This window comes from Geosmithia morbida, assembly GCF_012550715.1.
Source record: "Geosmithia morbida isolate 1262 chromosome Unknown scaffold_11, whole genome shotgun sequence".
NCBI lineage: Eukaryota > Fungi > Ascomycota > Sordariomycetes > Hypocreales > Bionectriaceae > Geosmithia > Geosmithia morbida.
In genome coordinates this window covers 332,153-352,291 of record NW_023336198.1, presented here as the reverse complement: position 1 = coordinate 352,291, position 20,139 = coordinate 332,153, and the positions used below count along the sequence as shown (strand labels likewise).

The 20,139-nt window shown below is 54.5% G+C and overlaps 8 protein-coding genes across 8 annotated transcripts; 4 read left to right on the top strand and 4 right to left on the bottom strand.

The window, feature by feature from the left end:
• Positions 1–32: 32 nt before the first annotated feature.
• Positions 33–1,325, top strand: GMORB2_1898 (Acyl-CoA dehydrogenase related to the alkylation response protein AidB; the record flags this gene model as incomplete). Its single annotated transcript, XM_035463879.1, has 1 exon — positions 33–1,325. The coding sequence occupies one exon, from the start codon at positions 33–35 to the stop codon at positions 1,323–1,325; it is 1,293 nt and encodes a 430-aa protein (XP_035320143.1).
• A 1,853-nt stretch (positions 1,326–3,178) lies between these two features.
• On the top strand, positions 3,179–4,669 carry GMORB2_1897 (Berberine and berberine like; the record flags this gene model as incomplete). The annotated part of the gene is made up of 4 exons (XM_035463878.1): positions 3,179–3,390; positions 3,448–3,968; positions 4,081–4,377; positions 4,569–4,669. The coding sequence occupies 4 exons, from the start codon at positions 3,179–3,181 to the stop codon at positions 4,667–4,669; spliced, it is 1,131 nt and encodes a 376-aa protein (XP_035320142.1).
• Positions 4,670–4,739: 70 nt separating this feature from the next.
• GMORB2_1896 (uncharacterized protein) lies at positions 4,740–5,420 on the bottom strand (the record flags this gene model as incomplete). Its single annotated transcript, XM_035463877.1, has 1 exon — positions 4,740–5,420. The coding sequence occupies one exon, from the start codon at positions 5,418–5,420 to the stop codon at positions 4,740–4,742; it is 681 nt and encodes a 226-aa protein (XP_035320141.1).
• A 1,332-nt stretch (positions 5,421–6,752) lies between these two features.
• Positions 6,753–7,899, top strand: GMORB2_1895 (mitotic spindle assembly checkpoint protein MAD2; the record flags this gene model as incomplete). Its single annotated transcript, XM_035463876.1, has 4 exons — positions 6,753–6,925; positions 7,196–7,224; positions 7,303–7,448; positions 7,528–7,899. 4 exons carry the CDS (start codon positions 6,753–6,755, stop codon positions 7,897–7,899), a joined length of 720 nt encoding a protein of 239 aa, XP_035320140.1.
• Positions 7,900–8,309: 410 nt separating this feature from the next.
• GMORB2_1894 (ubiquitin carboxyl-terminal hydrolase 5/13) lies at positions 8,310–11,002 on the bottom strand (the record flags this gene model as incomplete). The annotated part of the gene is made up of 4 exons (XM_035463875.1): positions 8,310–8,460; positions 8,601–10,732; positions 10,818–10,885; positions 10,972–11,002. 4 exons carry the CDS (start codon positions 11,000–11,002, stop codon positions 8,310–8,312), a joined length of 2,382 nt encoding a protein of 793 aa, XP_035320139.1.
• Positions 11,003–13,901: 2,899 nt separating this feature from the next.
• Positions 13,902–14,605, top strand: GMORB2_1893 (iron-sulfur cluster assembly enzyme ISCU, mitochondrial; the record flags this gene model as incomplete). Its single annotated transcript, XM_035463874.1, has 2 exons — positions 13,902–14,358; positions 14,457–14,605. The coding sequence occupies 2 exons, from the start codon at positions 13,902–13,904 to the stop codon at positions 14,603–14,605; spliced, it is 606 nt and encodes a 201-aa protein (XP_035320138.1).
• Positions 14,606–15,419: 814 nt separating this feature from the next.
• Positions 15,420–17,159, bottom strand: GMORB2_1892 (torulene dioxygenase; the record flags this gene model as incomplete). The annotated part of the gene is made up of 1 exon (XM_035463873.1): positions 15,420–17,159. The coding sequence occupies one exon, from the start codon at positions 17,157–17,159 to the stop codon at positions 15,420–15,422; it is 1,740 nt and encodes a 579-aa protein (XP_035320137.1).
• A 1,151-nt stretch (positions 17,160–18,310) lies between these two features.
• Positions 18,311–19,357, bottom strand: GMORB2_1891 (uncharacterized protein; the record flags this gene model as incomplete). Its single annotated transcript, XM_035463872.1, has 2 exons — positions 18,311–19,188; positions 19,351–19,357. The coding sequence occupies 2 exons, from the start codon at positions 19,355–19,357 to the stop codon at positions 18,311–18,313; spliced, it is 885 nt and encodes a 294-aa protein (XP_035320136.1).
• Positions 19,358–20,139: the final 782 nt, after the last annotated feature.

Here is a 20,139-nt window from a genome sequence, read left to right as displayed (position 1 = left end):
TCAACTGCTTCACCCACACCCCCACCCCCGTCATGGCACCTGACCCAAAGCTCTCCCTTGACGAACGTATCCCTTGGAGCGAGCCAGCATGGGTCCGCACCCTCTCTTCTCCATACTACAATGACACCCACCGGCAGCTCCGGGAAAATGTCCGTGCTTACGTCGACAAAGAGATCCTCCCGCATGCACTCGAGTGGGAGGCCAAGGGCACCGTCCCGCTCGAGGCTGCCATCAAATTCTCCAAGTCGGGTATTCCCTTTGAGAACGTGCCAGCCCAGTATCGTCCCTCGTACGTTCCCCAGCTGGCAGGTATCCCTCAGGACAAGCAGGACGCCTTCCACGCTCTCATCATGACCGACGAGATGAGCCGTGTCGAGGGCGGCGTGGGCATCGCGCTGGGCGGGGCATCCGCCATCGGCGCGCCGCCCATCGTCCACTACGGCACCGAACAGCAGAAGAGGCAGTGGCTCCCTGGGCTCTTCTCGCGCGAGACCAATTTCTGTCTGGGAATAACGGAGCCCGGCGGCGGATCCGACGTGGCCAACATCGCCACCACGGCGACCAAGACGGCCGACGGTAAGTTTTACGTCGTCAATGGTGCCAAGAAGTGGATCACCGGAGCGCCCTGGGCAACACATATGACGACTGCAGTGCGGACAGGTGGCCCGGGACTCAGGGGTATCTCCGTGCTTGTCATTTCCTTGGAAACTCCGGGTGTGAGCCGTGAAAAGATTGAGAATAGCGGGCAGAATGCCGGTGGTGCCTCGTTTGTCGACCTAGAAGACGTCCGTGTGCCAGTAGAGAACCTCATCGGCCTCGAGAACCAGGGATTCCCCGTTATCATGAAGAACTTCAACAAGGAGCGCTACATCCTGGCCGTGGGGTGCAACCGCAAAAGCCGCACCTGTCTCGCCATGGCCTTTGCCTATTCCCTGCGGCGCGAGACGTTTGGAAAGAAGCTCATCGAGAGCCAGGTAATCCGGCGCAAGCTGACGGAAATGGCCCACCGCGTCGAGGCTCACTGGGCCTGGCTTGAGCAGCTTGCCTACCATGTCAGCACGTCGCCTGAAGGGTGGCAGAGCCCCGATATCGCCAGCCGTATCGCCCTTCTCAAGATCCAGGGCGGTCAGATTCTCGAGTTAGCCGCCCGGGAGGCCCAACAGGTATTTGGTGGTGCAGGATATCAAAAGGGCGGGCCGGGAGCCACTGTCGAGCAGATTTCGAGAGATCTGCGGATGAGTGTGGTGGGCGGTGGAAGCGAGGAGATCATTTCCGATCTAGCGGTTCGGCAGGAATTGGGGTCGATGGCCAAAGGAAAGCTATGAGTTTAAATATTGCCTACTATCGCTAACAATTCGAATCACCAATTCAGCTGTTTCAAGTCATCCTCCTATGCTCTTGTCAATGTCGGTAACGATATCCGACACTGTTCTGTAGGGGGATAACAAACTCGAAGGAGCACCGAGAATCTGTCATTGCGTGCATCAGAGTCCGCCTATCATTACTCAAGGCTCTCTGGGAATTGGATAAAGCGTAGCGACTCTCTCCCAAAATATGTCTCGTGGGATGGTGATGATATTACCAGAATGGGATGGAGTGGGAGAGTTTGATGAAAGTGCAGGAGCGACTGATCTGTGCCTTCCCAAGCGTCTAATGCCCCGCTATCCGCTCCACGCCGCGGCCCGGGAAGGAGCTCCACAGAGATAGATTGACACTGACACAAACGCCATTTCCGGCGGAAATGGCATATTAACGCGTTTGTTTGAAGTATCAGTCTCTTCTGGATCGACGGTCTGCTATTCGAAATACCGTACATACCTCATATGTGTTCAAAAATGTTCGTCATCATTCATTTGATGAGGGGTACGCATACTCGTACACATAACCTCCCTGCTTCGGCGACTTCCTTGTCTGGATTAAATCGCTTCGAGGAGGGGCGACTGCCAGAGCGCAACCGTGCGAATAATAACAGGGCAGGTACGACTGATCAGCCTGGGTGCCTGCCCACCGCCGTGCTCATTAAGAAGCTTTGATTCCTTTCCTCAACACCAAGACCTCAGGTTCTCGTCTGCTGGTGATGGCTTCATCCGTTCACAAATGTGCTTTCAACTGCATTATGAGTCAAGATCCAGCTGTACCGTTTGCCCATCCACCAAGAATGAGCGTTTCAACGTGCAGATACGACTAGCTATCTGCGTGATCATATCTTGCAGCCAACACCGCACAGTCTGCCCGGGGGGTAAGCAGACTGTACGTCCGTCCCCCCAGTGGAGCAGAAGCGCCAGATAGTCCCCAATGGCAATCACCTACAGATTACGCTGGGAGTAGAGGGCAGCAGCCAGCAGCAGGTTTCTTCAGTGTTCCTTAGTCGAGAGAGGGGTGACCCTGACTGTCTCGTTTTCCCTCGCCGGTCAAGTCCAGGTTTACAAAGCTGAAGTCCAAAAGTACGACAGCGGTAGAGACTGTCTTTCTCTCTCCCTCGTTCACGCCAACCCGAGCTTCCACGACGTCTCAACGAGCTGTGTGCTGGGGAGCCATTCGTCAAGGTATGCCAGCAATGAATGGAACAACTGATACGGTAGGGGGATAGGGAAGAGAGAGAGTTGCAATTGACACCCAAGGGAGCAGGATCGACCAAAAAAAAAAAGGCCTCGCAGTAGCAGCACATTGACAGACAACGCCGCCTTCTAGGAGCACAGCTCCCACTCCAGTGCGGGCAAATACTCATCCACGACTGCGTTGAACATCAACCGAACATTCGAACCAAGTACCTGGTCTGCTTAACATTTATATACCCGTACAGAAAAGAACGAGACCCCTAGTGACATACGTGGCTGGCGAGGATTGTGCTCCGTCGGTTGGTTGCTGACACTTCTGCTGTTTCCTGGCCCCGCACCCGCGAGCAACATGTCCGACAACTTGCAGCATCTACAGGGGTCCTCCCTTTCACACGCGCCAAAACGTCCTTCGGAGAGGCAGGCATCTTCGTGCAACGAATGTCGCCGTCGCAAGCAAAAGGTATTCCCGTCATGTTCTTGCTATTTTTGTCATCATCCTCCAACATTCCGCTTCGTTCAATGGCCCGGAACATTCCCTGGGCCACAATTCCATGCTCCACGTCGTCTCAAGCTCTGAGCTGGCGCGGCGCCACATCTAAGCAGGCTTTTACCACTTGGAGATGAGGATTTGCACTAACACCCAAGCTTTCGGCGCCCCCATTAACGCCATTATCATCCCGAGTAATACAACTGACAAGTGCCCTGCCGTCTCTAGTGTTCCCAGGGCCAGCCTTGCACCAATTGTGCTCGCCGTTTCCCTCAGCCTATATGTGCATATGACAAGAACCCTAGAAGGTAAGTTGGCTGTGGGCCGAGCGTTCAGGGTGAGACCGTGAGAGGTGTTACTGTGTCCCGGGATCGATGTTAATGATTCTTGCCCACATCATAGGAGACGCGGCCAGCGAGTGCCGGATGGCCCCGCTGCTAAAACGGTCTCCAAGGAGGGACCGTACCCACACCTAAACCTTTCAGGGATACAAGATGCACTTCTACAGCTCGAATCGGCTTCAAGCAGCACAGAGTTCAGAGGGGATGAGCTTTCCCCCTTTTCCAACGACCCTTTTGCGCTTGCCTCCCTACCAGGAGATGTGCTGGGCAATCAACAGGAATTTGTAGGCCATGTTCGAAATTGGCTTCCATTTCGATTGGATGGGAACGGCAAATATGATAATGCAGCTCACCAATTGGCCTTTGGTGGCGGCGGCGGTGGCCCTGAGTCGTCCTTCCAGCCTCGAACCGGGAATATTTCACAGCCCTTGTCCAGGGAGGAGTGGATGACGGACACGGCCCGGTTGGTGTCGGCCGTCCAGACATCGATTCACCCTGCTCCGTCTCTCCAGAAAATGGACCAGGAGTTTAGTCACCTGCCTATGGTGCCTACCAAGCTTAACAAGGAGCTTGTACGGACGCGTACGTTTCCCCTTCATCGTCAATGTTGTTGAAGAATGTTGCCAAAAACGAGAGGAAGAGAGGGACCTCCGATTTGGTTGAAAGAGAACTCGATGAGCTGACACCTGCCCAGATCTACGGCTTCTATCTCGTTTCAAGGCCTCGATAAGCGGCATACCCAACCCCGAGAACCCTTTTATGAAACACTGGATTCCGTACATCATCCAGGACCCGCTCCTCATCAACACGGTCCTCTTCACCTCGGCCTGCTTCCTCAACGAAACGGGCCACTTGCCCAAGTCCGTTGTCGTCTTGCTGCGGGGCATGGTTTTTCAGTCGTTGAACAATACGCTGCGGTCTCGCGAGTCCCAGACGAGTGACTCGGCTATTCTTGCTGTTGCTGAGATGATTCTGGACGAGTGGTACTGGGGTAGGACGCAAGACCTGCATGCGCATACCAACGGGCTGAAAACGATGATCAATATGAGGGGGGGGCTGCAGCATCTGGGAATGCATGGATACACGAGTAAGATGATATTGATGTAAGTCTTGGCTTTTCTTCCTCTCTGTCTCTCCATGTATCCCCTGCTGGAAACTGACAGTGTGACGTGTCCAATGCAGCCACGATATTTGCATGTCTCTCGCCCATGAGGTGCAGCCTTCCATATACGGTCGTCCTGGATTTGAATTCACCGATCACATCTTGGTTCCATTCCAACTAGCCCTCAACTCGCCTCTCATGACGGGCTGGCCTAGCTTTGAGAGTTCTGCTGCATCGCTGCGCCTGCACACTTACACGGCCATGATCCTGGACAATGCGAGAAGCATGTTTGACGCCGTGCTCTCGCTACCCCTCGACGCAACGGGAGGACAGATCCAGCAGGTGATGGCCTTTGTATCGGGCATATTAGATGCGATAAGACAGTTACCAGAGAGTGTGCCTCTGTACGAATCAATCAGGGCGCCTTCTTCTGTGGCCGGGGGCTCGTCAAACACTGGATCTCCATCTGGAAGAAACGAGGGCGAATCCTCCCAGTCGCCTCCCGGAAGCACCAAGAAACAAGATTCAAGCCCGGCCAGCACAGTGGTCATGGAGCGGAACTCACCCCCGGCCGACGTTCCAGATCCGGTGTACCGCATGGTGCGCATGATCGCCACGGTGTACTGCCGCGCCATTCTGAGCCGGTCTCCCGTGAGTATGGTGTGTGGCCCGAGCGAGTTGATGCAGATCTGGGGACTGTCGTGGCGCATCCCGCTGGCGTCGAGGGTATCGATACTGGGCATATACAACTGGACCATGCTCACCCTCTCGCCCGGCTGCCACTCTGCGGCGCCCGCGCGCTTCATCAAAAGCCTCTTTGTCAACGGCATGCTCAATTCTGCCGTGGACAATTGGCACGTGACACTCGATATGGCGGACAGGGCGTTTAGGCTACAGGCGTGGCTGAGGGGATCAACGACGTCGCGTGGCATGGTGTTTGGCGGGGAGGGGTCAATTGAGAAGTATGGGTTTGCGATCAAGGAGGTGCTACCGCATATCGCGAACGTGCATCGGGCGGACGGCGATATTGGTCGGGGGGGGAGGATGATGCTACGGGTGAGCAGTGATATTTGGGCAAGTTGAATGTGACGTATGGAGGGCCATGCCATCCCCCCCAACCACATGATGACTGCTCATGACGGCGATGATGGTAGAATGATGCGGATGCACCACCGGCCGGTACACACGGGAAACGCCAGGGCCCGTATGTCTAATGCATGTGCACCTGATTGAGCCACAGGACTGCGGGTAAGATATGACCCCGTATACAAAGGTCTGCACACAACAATTTGCTTATATGGCCTCGCTGGATCCAATGACCAGCATCCCCTCCCTTATGACTCTATCGCCTCACCCCAGAGTCTCCCCTTCTGATACGATACCTAGCTAGTGCCCACCCATAGTCTGATCTGTTACCTGGCAGTAACGATGATAGTCTTCTCAGACACCCAAATCCAAACGCTGGTGAGGACTATCCTCGTCCCGGGAGCCAAAGGGTATCAAGAGGTCATGAAACGATACGAAACAATCACGGGAGCAGTAAGACTACTAAAACCCGGCCATTCCTCCGTCCCATTACCATATCGTCGTGGCTTGCGGGTCTGATCAGGCCGAACAGGCAATAATAGCAACACCGTCGACGACAGAAGAGACATACCTGGCCATCCTGTTTGCGACACTGAGCAGCATGGCCATCTCCGTCCCGCACAGAGGCCACGCAGCTACAGGGACGGGGACGGAGAGTGGGATATACGGGTTGACGATGGTGATGGATCTAGACAAGCTGAAAAGGGAGATGATGATGATGTGTTTTGGGGTGTTTCTTCGGGAGAGAGGGTTGGGGTTGTTATCTGGAGTAAGATGGAGATGTGTAAGGGGCAGGGGTCTTGACGGAAAGAATTGTATACAGGGAAGATGGTGAAATGTACTCTGATACCACACAAAATTCATCGATAGCATTTAAACAATGAATCCGAAAAAAAAGGTTTATTCGATAATGTAATGATGGTCATATGTATTGATTCCTTGATGTCTTCATGGCGAACCATATACGTATAGGTAGGTATAGGGTAGGATATGGTACATCTCACAGCCCCACCAGCCAGCTTCCCATCTATTATCTCCCACTTCTAACTCCCTCCCCCCACTTCCAACCTCCAAAGTAAACAACAACAACAACAACAACCGCCCCATCGAACCTCATCTCTTCACCAGCTCTGACAACAAACAAACGTCCAGATTCTCCGGCCTTTGAAAGGGAAAAAATGTCGACGTCGACTAAACCAAAGTCGTCTACCAAGCCGTCTTCCAAGGACAAGGACAAGGACAAGGACAGCAAGTCCAAGGTGCACAAGCTTGCCATCAAGGGCAGTGCCAAGATTGTAGCCGAATTCGTGAGTAACTGGTCATCCATCTCTTGCCGCTGTGCATGTGAGCTGTCAGTTCCGGGGGGGGGGGTGGCTAATGCGAGGCAGTTCCAATATTCGATCCATACCATTCTGTACGCGAGCGAGAACCATGTTAGGCCTTGAAGAAAACGAAAGGAAGCGATCCCTCCAGTGCTGACAGTAACGTAAAAAAAAAAAAAAAGATTTCAACGAGGCGTTTATCCTGCCGAAGACTTTACAGCGTATGGAAATTCAATACTTCTTCCTCTTTCGGAGCATGACAGGAATCAATGCTAGAGGTGCTGACTTTCTTTCGGCAGAGTCAAGAAATATGGTCTCAATATGCTGGGTAAGAAACTGTGCTCTGAAGGACTTGAAATGGGAAAGAAAGGGGGGTAGACAGGACATACTGACAGAATCTTTCTAGTCTCGGCCGACGACCAGGTCAAGGCGTACATTAAGAAGATCATGTCCCAGCTCGACAAGTGGATGGTCCGCGGCAAGATTTCCAAACTGGTGATAGTCATAACCAACAAGGATACGGGGGAGCATGTTGAGCGATGGCAATTCGATGTCTGTCCTTTCTCCCCTTCTTCTTCTTCTTCCACTTTCCTCTCTCGATATAGTCCTGACATGTTCGTTGCTCGTACAGGTTCAAATCTTCCAACCGCCCAAATCCAAGAAATCCTCCTCCTCGTCAAAGGACACGGCCGATCAGGAGAACAGCGCGTCGGCAGCCACCTCCCAGGACGGCACCGCCCCCGAGAAGTCCGAGGCCGAGATCCAGAGTGAGATCGCCGCTATATTCAGGCAGATCACCGCGTCCGTCACCTTCCTCCCACAGCTCGACGGCGACTGTACCTTCAACGTGCTCGTGTACGCCGACGCCGACTCTGACGTGCCCATCGAGTGGGGGGACTCGGATGCGAAGGAGATTGAAAATGGGGAGAGGGTTCAGCTCAGGGGTTTCAGCACCGCCAACCACCGTGTTGATACCCTTGTTAGTTACCGGTTGGGGGAGTGAAGGCGCTCCCTTCCCCTGGACTTTCTGATCTTCATATTTGGGGGAGGACTCTCTCCTATAGCCTGCGGTCCTTGTCCTTGTCTGTTCCTAAAGAGGAAGGGGAACCGGTTCCTCAATAATTGGACGATGGTGAAGAGATGGCACATGAAAGGAAGGCGTTGACGGCGTACATTTGTTTTATTTCTTGATTTCTAGTCGACTTGATCTTCAACTAGATCTTCATCTTGTCGTTACTCTGTTCTGTTGCTCTCGGACAAAGATCCAAGCAATGCCATTCGACCTATCTCCAATGCAAGACACCAACAACACCTCGCTCTTCTCTTTATCTCTGAATCATTTCTAAAAATCACCGTACAGAGCCTCATTGCTCTCATGACCTCTCTCGCCTACTACCATGACCTCTCAACACCTTAGACTCTCTTGAAAAAGTATACATATGCAAATTTACGCATCTCCTCGACATCGTGCGCCTCGACCACCTTTTCGTCATTGAAGAGGACCCACCCTGGTGCTTCGACGCCGTTATTGTCGAGATTCTTGCGGATGAAGGCGACGTAGTGTCTTATGTCTCGTCAGTAGCGTTTCACAGCCATAAGAGGGAGCGAAGAGAAGATGGAAGAAAAAGAGACCAGGGAAAAGACCTAGGCAGGCGGAGCGAAGAGACAGGAGAGAGAAGGAGAGGAGGCAGAAAAGAAACATACCCAGTGTGTATACTCGTCCCCTTGTGGCATACAAGTGACTGAACCTGGAACCTCGCAGGAACAGCTGCGCTGCCAGCAGGTTCCTTGGGTGCCGCGGTAGTTCCACCGCCAGCAGCATCACCGCCGTCATCGTCAAAGATACCCTGATCATCAGGATGGTTGAACAGCCAGTCAACGGCCCTCTCGACATCACCATCCGTCTCCTTGAGCGCCTTCTTGGCCTGAGGCGGACCGAAGCCCATAGCGCCCAGCATCTCAATCTTTTCCGGGTCAGCGTCCGCCGCACCACCTACGCTCGCAGCTCCGCCTCCGAGATTGAGGGGCTCGTCAATATCCGGATCCTCCATATGTCCAAAGAGCCACTCCATGGCCGCATTGGCATCCGAGTTGCCCGTTGCATGGAGGGCTTTTTCGCATCGCACTTGGGGAAAGCCCATCCCTTCTAGCATGGCTAGAGCTGTAGCATCGGGTACAAAGGCCGGGGCCTGCTGAGACGACTCGACTTCGTCGGGCAGGAGCTCCTCGCCGGGCTGCTGGCCCTTGGAGAGGTATGCGTCTAGCAGGAAGGGGTCGTCGGGAACGAGGACCGGCACGTCCACCTTGATAGGGACCCAGTTGACGACCGTCATCTTCCTAGCGTTGACGGCCAGAATATCAGGCAGGGTCTTGAACAGGGACCGCTTGGTGAAGCCGTCCTTGCTGCCACAGGCCGAGCACGTCAGCTCGACCTTCTCCAGGCCTGTAAACCTATCCAAGCACTCCTGCAGCGTGACGGGTTTGTACGCGTCCGACGCGGGCCTGTCGGCATCCTGCTGTGCGGGCGGCAGTTTCTCGAGCGGCACGTCGAGGAAGATGTTGTCTTGCTCGTTGGAGCTGTATTTGACCTTGTTGCACGACAGACACTGTAGCCGCTGCTCCATCTCGAAACGAAAGGGCGTAGTGGGGTCTTTGACGTCCTGTCCAGTGTGCTGACTCCGCGTGATGATCTTGAGAATGTGCTGTAGGAACTCGAGGGCGTCCTGCTGACGCATCGTAGAGAACTCTTCATGCCCACGGCCGATGAGGTGCTTTAGCATGGCGGGCGCGATGCCCTTTTGATGCTGGGTGTCGATGTCGGCGTGGATTGACGGATCAATCTTGGCATACCTGCCCGACAGCAGGCCGTCGGCAATCTTGCGTAGCTGGGTCTCAAGATCGGTGGCCGGGTCCTCGACGAGAGGCAAGTCGTCACTGGGTCTGAAGTAGCGCTCGCGGAACGAGGGAAGGTCGAAAAGGCACTGGATGATGCTAGCCAGGTAGCAGCTGTTGCCAAGGTTGCGCAGACCAGTGAGTCCCGGGCCAAACAGCGGCTTGAGCTCTTTGCCGTCCTCGGTCGTCATGCTAAAGTCCCACTTGAGGTTCTGCTCAATTTGCATCTCCGTCAGGCTCTTCTCCGTCTTCTGACGGTCGGCCAGCATGATGCCCCAGTGGGCCAGGTGCTGCTGGAGATCGGAATCAACGCGCTCGTCGTCGCACTTGTAGCAGTAGATGTCGGCGGTGCCCTCGGGAGTGATGGAGCCGAGCTTGACGGCGACGCCATGGCCCGACTCGTCGCTGTGCGCCAGAGCGTGGGAGTTGCCGTCCACGCCGCCCATCTGCTTGCGGCCGCAGCCCAGGTTACCGCACTCGAGGCACAGCCACAGGTTCTCCTTGAGAGCGCAAGCGTAGCAGTGAGACAGATCGCCCTGCTCAATCTTGCGGGGGTCGTGCTGCTGAAGGAGCAGGATGTGCTCGCAGCTCGTCAGTTCCTGCTCCCACGCCTTGACCTCTTCCTTGCGGGAGAAGGTGTTGGCCTTCATGACGCCATCGACGACGGGGGCGAGTTTTGGATTCGCGATGTCAAGGTCGACGACGCACTCGAGACACCTCGCCGTCAGCGCCGTGTCGTATCTGTCCTCTTCCGTCTCGGCGGCAATGGCCAGCTTGGACATCTTGGCGGGGGGCTCATCGCGGACGACGACTTTGGGGGTCCGGCGGATGTTGAGAGCCAGAGGATGACCCCTCTGGACATTGTGAAGCTTTGAGTGTAGCCTGTCGCCGGCACAGCCGCCGTTGAAGCATTGGAGGCATACGTCGAGTCCGCTCGGGTCGTCCTGTACTCGGTGACGGCGGTGGTGGGGCATCCGTCAACCTCGGCCCACGCTTTGCTGCTCCCCGGGTCAGGAAGGGTCGACTTACGATGGAGTCAAAGCACTGAGTACAGTCCTCCCTGTAGACAGACTGAGCTGGTGTTGGGGGTCTGAGGCCTGGGAAGAGAAGAGAGTTGGGTGTTAGCTTGCAGAGTCGCGTGTGTAGGTATAGTCCGAAGGGATCTTTTGGAGACGAAGCTTACCAGTGACCGATTCTAGATGCGGGCACGCCATGATGGCAACCGGGAGATGCTAGCAGCAAGCGCTCCAGCCGAAAATGAAAGAGGCAATGAACAGACAGGCAGAATTATAAGAAAAAAGATGGCTTCTTCCAAGGGAAAAAAAAAAAAAGACACGACAAGGCTACAATGCAGACGCGTGACGACAAGCTTGTGTGAAGGCAAGGCAAAAAGGGCGGGGGAGGGGTGGCGCTGACGTAGCTTGGGAGTATGTGGCTTGATTTTCTGAATATTGTGGCTTGTGAGTGATGGTGTATTATCTAATCCATATACCTTACATAATACAAGCACAGACCACGTTGAAACCGGTGTGTGAGTGTGTTTCTGCCTCAGGAAACAATGAAGGAGGGCACCGGCCCACATCCACACCCACACTCAGGGGCCAACAGAAGCGTAAACGGTAAACGTCACTGATTGCGGAGAACCAAGGATAATCTGATTGATACGTCGTAGTCCACAGTTATGGATCCCTTTCGCTGATCCTTTGCGTACGACGACCCAACAGGAGCTCAGCGATTACACAACCACACATTTTCTGTCCGTTTCATAGGACAGCTGTGTAATCTCCTGTACTAGACTTTGATCTCACGTCTAAAAAGACGCACGGCCGCCCCATCAAAACAGAGTCAGAGAGAGAGAGAGAGGGGGGGGAGGGGAGAGAGAGGAGGGGGAGTGCTGACCAGGAAGAATGTTTCCTTTTATCCCGCCTTCCAGATTTGCATTAGTGACGGAACTGCTCTGAGAGTTCTTGACCATCATCACCTTTGTGCTCTCTCTCTCTTTTTGTTCTTTTCTTCTATACTTCTTTGCTTATTCTTTTTCCCCTCTTTTTTTTTTCTTTCCCTTTTTCAATTCCTGGTCTATTGCTAATACATGATGATACTCTCAGTAACTGTCTGCAATTAGAGTAACGAGAATGGCGATACTATCGTGGCGGCGGCATTGTACAACGTAGACCAGCTTTGACACTTTACAGTAATGGGCCCGTGGTTGACTGAAACATCACGCTCTGGCTGGCTGCCTGCTGCGATGACGGTAATCTGCATCTCAGATACGCACAGCTCTCAACCGCAGCTGCCCGACGGAGACATGCTCATCCACGCGTGCGACTTGACATGATCGGGAAACACTTGAGGAGTTACGGATCTGTACAGGCCACCTTGAATTGGCTGCTCCGCGCCCAGCCTCACCGGTCAAGGAGAAAGATGCGGCAGCACAGGGGCAGCTTGACTAGGGCGGCATGGTATACCTGGAGAACAAGCAAGAGGACCACTGCGTATCTAAACGGACGGTGTCTACGTAGTATCTACGGGAGTCCGCCGTCGTAGCGTCACGGCAGCTGGGCCTTCCCAGCATCCCCGCACGCCGACCTTCACACCCCCGTACACAGCAGCAGGACGTCTCGCCGGGGGTGGATATTATGGTCACGCACGGTCCGCCGCTCGACGGTCTCGACCTCGGGTATGGATGCGGACGCCTGCTCTGACGCTGTGAAGGGTGCGTCCCAAGCTGGGAGTTGTTTTTTCTTTAACATGTTCACGAAGGTGCCGGGTCAGAGTAGGTGCAGTTTGACAGAAGGCCTGCTAAAGTCGTGACAACACAATGATGGGTAGACAAGAAAAAGTGATACTGACAATGATTCTCGATGGAATGGATCAGACATGTTCATGTGTCGTTGAACGACATGGAATCACAATCCATGTGTTGAATGACTCAGCAGACAGAGAGCATTGACGTAACATAGCGGACGGGGAAATCCATCTCAACCATCGGTCCATCGAGATTCGGGAACTATTACGTCGTGCTGATTGGACTTTGGGAGAGTTTCCCCTCCTCCCCTCCCCCCCTCCCCCCTTTTCCTCCCCTCCTAGCCCGGTGTCGGCTACCGGTCGGATCGGATGAGGCTAGATCTGTTAGGGGGGGGGGGAAGGTGGTGAAGACTGGAAGAGTGACAGCATAGTGGCGTCTGCTGGCGGCGTACAAAGTTGAGAGTTGCATTGCGACCAAGATTGGGCTGGGGGGGGGGGGGGAGCGCCCAATCACTCACACTATTGTAGAGTGAGAGCGAGTGGAAAGGATGAAGGAGTCGTAGCCGAGTCCCCGCGGACGGTCCGGTCGGGAATGTGACTAGGAGTGAACAGGACGGGGTATTGGTTGAGTTGGTCCGAAAAGTCCGAATTATGTCCTTCGGCATTTTGGGATGATTCATAGAAAGAATTCTCAAATGCGAGTACGGATACAGATGGTGAAAAAAAAAACATCAAAAAAAAAGTAATGATATTGTACTCTATTCTGTTGTAATGGCCGATGACCGGCGTAACCCTGGTACTTGGTTTTTACATACTTTTTTTTTAATCTTCTCTCTCCTCTATTCCTCTCCTTACCCTCCAGGCCAAAAGAAAAAAAACGGGTCAAGATACCTGCGCAGTTTTTATCAGATGCAAACAAATTGCAGTCAGTGCCGTAACTCGCTGGGCTCATCCGCCCTTTTTCCGAAGAGCCGAGCTCGTAATGACGATAGACGAGGTCATAGATGATTGGCCCATTCCGTTTCGCCTCTAGTTCCCGCATTTGCTTTGAAATCCCCCAGCCGATGCCCGCCCAGCTTCTGATTCCTTTCTTCTTTTCTTTTCATCATCATCAAGAACGAAACTTGCACCATTCGAAAATTCATTAAACCGTTTGAACACTTCTGTGTTTATCATATCGAAACATACACGAAACGAACAAGATAGGAAATAACTCGAATACCCTCGAATCGACGAATACAACTTCATCCCTTGAGAAGAAAAAAAAAACCCCAAGGGGCTTCGACATTTTCTCAACCGACGCACACAACGACGCAGTCAACACACAACGCAGCACAGTATACCACAAAGAAAAAGAAGAAGAAAATGTTCTCCCGTGGACTCCGTATCGCCTCGACCAGGGCCGTCGGCGTTGCTGTCGCCCGTCCTGCCCTCTCCGCCGCCGCCCGTCCTACCACCATCTCCCACGTCACCCAGGTCTCACCGTCGTTGGCCGGCTTCAACGCCCGCCGTTCCTACCATGAAAAGGTCCTGGACCACTACTCCCGTCCGCGCAACGTGGGATCTATGGACAGGAGGGACGCCGACGTCGGTACCGGCCTCGTCGGCGCCCCTGCCTGCGGCGACGTCATGAAGCTCCAGATCCGCGTCGACCCCAACACAAACACCATCTCCGACGTCAAGTTCAAGACCTTTGGCTGCGGCTCCGCCATCGCCTCCAGCAGCTACCTCACCGAGCTCGTCAGGGGCATGAGCCTCGAGGATGCCGGAAAGGTTAAGAATACCGAGATTGCCAAGGAGCTCTGCCTCCCTCCCGTCAAGCGTATGTCTCCCCTTCCCGTTCTCGTTTGATCTCGATAGAAAAACAAGAAGATAAATCATACGAATCTGGTGAGAAAATGACTAACTCTGATCGTACAGTTCACTGCTCTATGCTCGCAGAGGATGCCATCAAGTCCGCCCTGGCAGATTACCACACCAAGAACCCCAAGGCCAAGTCGACCAACCTCGCCGGCACAGAGGTCAAGTTGCCCACCGGCGATGCCTCTCCTCAGGCTGCCGCAGCCTAAATTAGGGAGAAAAACCTCCTTGTCTGTTTTCGTCTCTTCTGTCCTTTTTTTTTCTCTCCCAAACTTTCATTTCGAGAGAAGAGAAAGGGAGAATTTCGCAACTGTGGAAATTAACCGGAGAAATGGGTTCTATATCTTAATACTTTGAACCCCTTGGAGTTATTATTGGGGGGGTTTTGTTTTTTCGAGGAAAGGAGAAGAAGATGATGCCAGATGAAGAAAAAAAATTCAACGCCGTGGTATTGACGCAACGCAAGTTGACAAGACAAAAAAACGTTTTGGGTTCCTTTGACCCTTTTTTTTCGCCACTGTTTTTCTCCTCTCTTCTTTTGCCATATTCTTCTCTTCTCTTCTTACCTTGTCCTTTTCTTCTTCTTTTAGTTCGAAAACTTATCGGAGATACCCCCCCCCCCCCTCCTCTTTGATACCGCGCGGGGGTTGGCCAGTGGATGGAAAATGACAAAAACGGGTTGGATTTCTTTTTTTCCCTGCATGCATCGGTCGGTGTGAGATGGTCCAATGGTTGGAACAAGTGGCCCATATGGAGAAGGACAGGGGGCTGCTCTGTATTCAAATTACTCTATAATCATGAATTTTTTTTTGAATTTTTTTTTCTCAAGTGATGCATTGCAGGCTTCCTTACTTGACGACTACCACTGCTGACTATACATTCACATTGACTCGAGCTCGTCCTAGTGAGACCTCTTGGTGATGAATGGTGATGGGAAAGATGAGAAGCAATATTATTTGGGCCGCCGTCACGATGATTACTCATGTGCCAGCTTGTGATTTCTGACTAACAAATTCCCGCTCGTCAAATCTCCTTTGCATAAACACCGTGCGTACCGAGAGCGATGGCAAACGTGGCATCAGCCCTGCCAATCTCCTCCATACTCCGGGCATCGAGTACGAGCAGATACGATCTCTCGGCCGTGCCATCCAGAACCACGCATAGGAGCACACCGTCATCCTCTTCCCCGGTGCCCCCCGCCTCGACCGGCCTAGCCACAAATATGGGTTCGCCAGGTGTATGTCCCCGAGGTGGGTTCCACAGAAGGGCACCGTGCGTCTCGAGATCCGTCTTGACGAGCGAGTCCATCATTGTGCTCAGGCCCCGGGTCCCGGCCGAGTAGACGTAGCGATAACGCAGCGTGGCCCGCGCGGGGTTGATGGTGGGAAGCTCGCCGCAGTGGGGGGCGGGGATGGAGAATACCAGGTCAGCCGTGCCGGTGGCAGCCGTGTCCGGTGACGACGGCACGGTGAAGTGGTACCGTCGGATGCTGAGGTGGCACTTGTGCCGGCCGTCTCGATCGATCCAGAACTTGCGAGCGGCATCCTCCCGGTCCAGCAGGACATCGAGATACGTGCCGTGTATCAGGCTGAGGTCGTCATAGCCGGCGAGGTCAAACACGAGACTTGTCCGGCCCTCTCCACCGTGCTCCTCAAAGGAATTGATGGTGTGGAAGAAGAAGCCGGCGGGAGTGGTAAAGCTGGCCACGACACCCTTGCCGCCCTTCCTGTCGATCACGACCCACTTCATCAGCTTGGACGTGTCGAACGGCTCGAGAGCCTCGGCGACGTTGCGCTTGATGAGGATCTTGATCCCGTAGAGGGCGAGGTGGGATGATGGGGCGCATAGGACCACATAGCTGGGCGTGAGGAACAAGCTGTGGATGTACGCGATGGGAAGCAGCGGCGGCGTCACCGTGGCCAGTATGTCCGTCCTGCCCGTCGACACGCTGGTCCTGAAGATGCGGTATGTCGGCCGACGGCCTAGCGAAAGGTTGTAGTTGTACAGGTCACCGTTGACCGGGTCCCTCTGGGGGTGAGCGCACGACAGCGGCCCGGCCAGGTCGGGGTGCAGCTTCGTCGGGGTGGAGTCGTCGTGGAGGTGCTCCATGGTGTCGGCGTCGATCTCCTGCACGTGGGCGCTATCGGTCAGAACAAACAGGTTGCGGGTCCCCGTCCGGTAGCCTGCCGTGCTGCTGCCGTCGGCAACGGACAGCGGACCAGGCACGTTTCTCTCCACCACGACGTTGTTGTTGGGCGGAGGCGTCCTGAAGAGCGTCATCATCTTGGAGAAGATGCCCATGCACGGGTCGGCCCTTTGGGCAAACGTCACGCCCGCACGCCACCCGCGCCGCTTCACGTCGTCGATGAGAGCCTGCGAATTTCTGCGAGATGAGTACCGCACCGACGCGCTGCTGACGCTGCCGTCACCTCCGGAGTCGGAGCCGGGCGATGGTATGATGTCGAACCTGTGCGTGTGGCCGAACCCGTCGAACCAGTGAGACACGTTGTGCGTCTTACCCTCGGACATCTCCAGCCTGCCTTCGCCTGGCCCAGTCCTGAACAGGGTCCCGGCTGCCCATGATGGGATGTGACCCGTTACCACGAGGTCCACGGGTCCACGATGCTCGTCGAGGCCTACGAAGCCAGCCTCGTTAGGCCACGACTTCCACGACTCGGCTTCTATATTGGCCATGCACTGCTCGCTGTCCTCGTCCTGGACGTCGCGGGGACGTTGCCAGGTGCCGGTATCGTTGATGCCCATGATGCTGGTGTGCCGGTGCAGGAGGCAGAAGGGCTGCTGTGAGCGGAAGGAGGATGATATCATGGCCAGATGGTCGGGATGATCCGTCTCTTTTATGTCCACATATTCAAGTATACCGCGTGCATGCCTGTCCTTTGCTTCACCCTCGTGCACGCCCGCTCGCACGCCCGCTCGCTTATCGTGCTTTCAACATCAATCGTCACTCGCTCCGAGGCAACGGTGCAAGCAATGGTGCACCGTGCATCACCTCCGACAGCGGCCCGTCACATTGTCCATTCACGAGATCCGGGGTATCTGATGGCCAGCACGGTGAGTAGCACAGAATGTACCAAGAGTTGGTGCGTGTGCATCCCGAAGAGGACAATGTAAGCGAGTGCGGATGCGAGGTTTCAGAACGAGTCGTTGACGGTTGGGTTGGATGGACGAACCGAGAGGTGGCCTGAGATGGACTTGGAGGGTGCTGACAACCACATGGCCTGTAATTGGTGCAACGAGGTCCCCTGTAAGCCCTGCAAGCCTTGTAAGCCGGTACCCGCTGTACTCGTACTTGTAGTGTCTGATCTACAGGCGGGGGGGGGCATGCACTGTAGATGCTCCTTGAAGATATGTCGTCCAAGTCTCTTCTTCCTCAACCATCTTGTCCATCTTCTTCTTCTTCTTCTTCTTCCGTCGAGTCTTACTACCAGTAGCAGTAACCACCACCAGTACACATGTACGACGCATCAGATCTGAGCTGACACCCTCAACAGGACTACTACTGGTCATTCGGCGTCTCGTCGAGTCATTTCCCGTCTGGAGAAATGGTGCCATGGGCCAGCTCGAGACGAGACCCAACTCGGCAGAATGCATCACGCGACAACACGGATATCCTTTATCTGGTAACAATACGTATCCAGTTGCTTTCTTTTATCTATCCACACCATCGAGACTGGGCGCATGCCCTGCCTTATCAAGGATTTGACTGATCTTCCATAAGGCAGGGCATGCGCCCAGTAGTCCGTCCTCTCTCTCAAACAGGGTTGGTACAGATTCAGAACCGCTTGATCCAGTACAGCATGCTCCCGTGCCAACCCCGATCGAGGGAGAAGGCGGACACCGATATTTGTATTGAATACAAGAAAGAAAGCAGACAGACAGAGAGACAAAAGAAATCATTCCGGCAAAGACTCCAGCAAATCCGGGATTTTTGAAGAGGGGAAGGTCGGATGGGCTCTAACAACATGCCTCTTCGCATTGTACCTCCGATCATAGACCCATCCCTGCTTCTTGCAATTCTTGAAGGGGCACTGCCATCGGTAAGGCTTGGTAGCGCTATGCTGTTCTCTCTCGTGGCGCTTCAGCGAGTCCCTGCTGCCACAGGTCGTTGGACAGCTTTTGCAAGCATGCCGTGTGGGTTGGGCTCTGGAGGAGGAGGCAGAGGAGGGCGAGGGCGAAATCATATTGTTGGAGGAGACTTCGCCGCCATCCGGGGACGAGAAGGAGCCGTTGTCGTTCGAAGAGGATTCGCCGTCGTCCGAGAACGTGACGAGATAGTCTTCCAGAGAAAAAGATGGCTCGGGTTCGGCCGGCGTGTCGTTGCGGTGGGCTGGAGGGGAGATGTTCGTTGCCGGAATCGGGGTCCCTTCCCACGGAAGGGTCTCCTCATCCTGCAGAGGAGAGTAGGGAACGTCGAGGTATGTTGGGGAGGTTGTGAGGGTTGAGCGGCTGTCATGCTGAGCGCCATGAAGGCTCCCCGACGCCGAGTGGACAATTCCCAACTCCTGCGAGCTAGAAGAAAACGAAATGGCAGTCTGGGTATGCGGCTGTCGCAGGTCGTCGGTGGTGACGCCAAACAAGACGCGCGCGTCGTCATCATCACCACCGCCGACACCTGCGTAACAGCTGTACTCAGAGATGCGCCCATGTTCGGAACTTCCCTCGCAGGCTTCAGGAGGATCAAGATCATCCCAGCGGCTCGAGGAATCGTGTTGATCATTGACGGTAACACGTTGCTCGTTGCTTGACAAGGCTCTGGTTCCGCGGGGTCGCCCTGCTCAGTACACAGGGGACCCCCCAGGAGTCGTTTTCAGAAAAGAAAAGGGACTGAGACTGAGGAGGTCAAAGTCCCGAGAGAGTCAAGCGACTGTTTCTCAGGACTAGGGAAATTCGACAGGGTGACTGTGGTTTTGGAAAGAGAAGCAAGCAGTGTGACTGACCATGGGGATCTGTATCGCCCTTATATACGCCACACAAAAACGGCTCATACGAATACGCGACGGTCCATGTCAATCAATGCATGTCATGTCCCTGCTGACCCTTATCCTACTCCGTATAAATTCCAGGTTATATGTATGCAGATCCGGCCAAGGCCATTCCGTGCTTGGTTCTCTGCTAGACGCACCGCCAACAACACAACATGCCAACATCATGTTCAACAGTCCCTCCTCAAAAAGGGCCAATGGAGGGCCGTGCAGGAACCGTGAGGGGGGGAGGGGGNACCGGGGGGGGGGGGGGGGGGGGGGGGGGGGGAGGTGATGCGCGCGCGCGCGCCTACATGCACCAACACCGCTTCCGCGCACCACTCCGCATAGATTCCAAGGCTGTATCGAGCATCTATATCCAATGATTCCTTTCAGTGGATACCTCAGCCTCAAAGGGGACCTATGGTAAGAGGGACATCACCATCACGCACATCACATGGTTGGGACCTAATCAGTGGCCTCTTTTCTTCTTTCCTTCCTACCTCGCTATGCTTACTTTCCGTGCCGCCTGAACACGTCGATGGATCTACATCATCCCATCGGCCATGTCGGCTCTGCCGTCAACCTCGGTATGACTCTCTATGTCTAATAGGCCAACTTTGAGGTTGGTGAGAGGCCGTGCTGTCGGCTGGAGGTCAGTCGAGCAGGCATGCGCATGTATGCGGGCTCTTATAATGTCGTGACTTGTCTTCCTTTCACGTTGCTCCTCTACAATCGTGGCATTGGCCTCCGTACCAGAG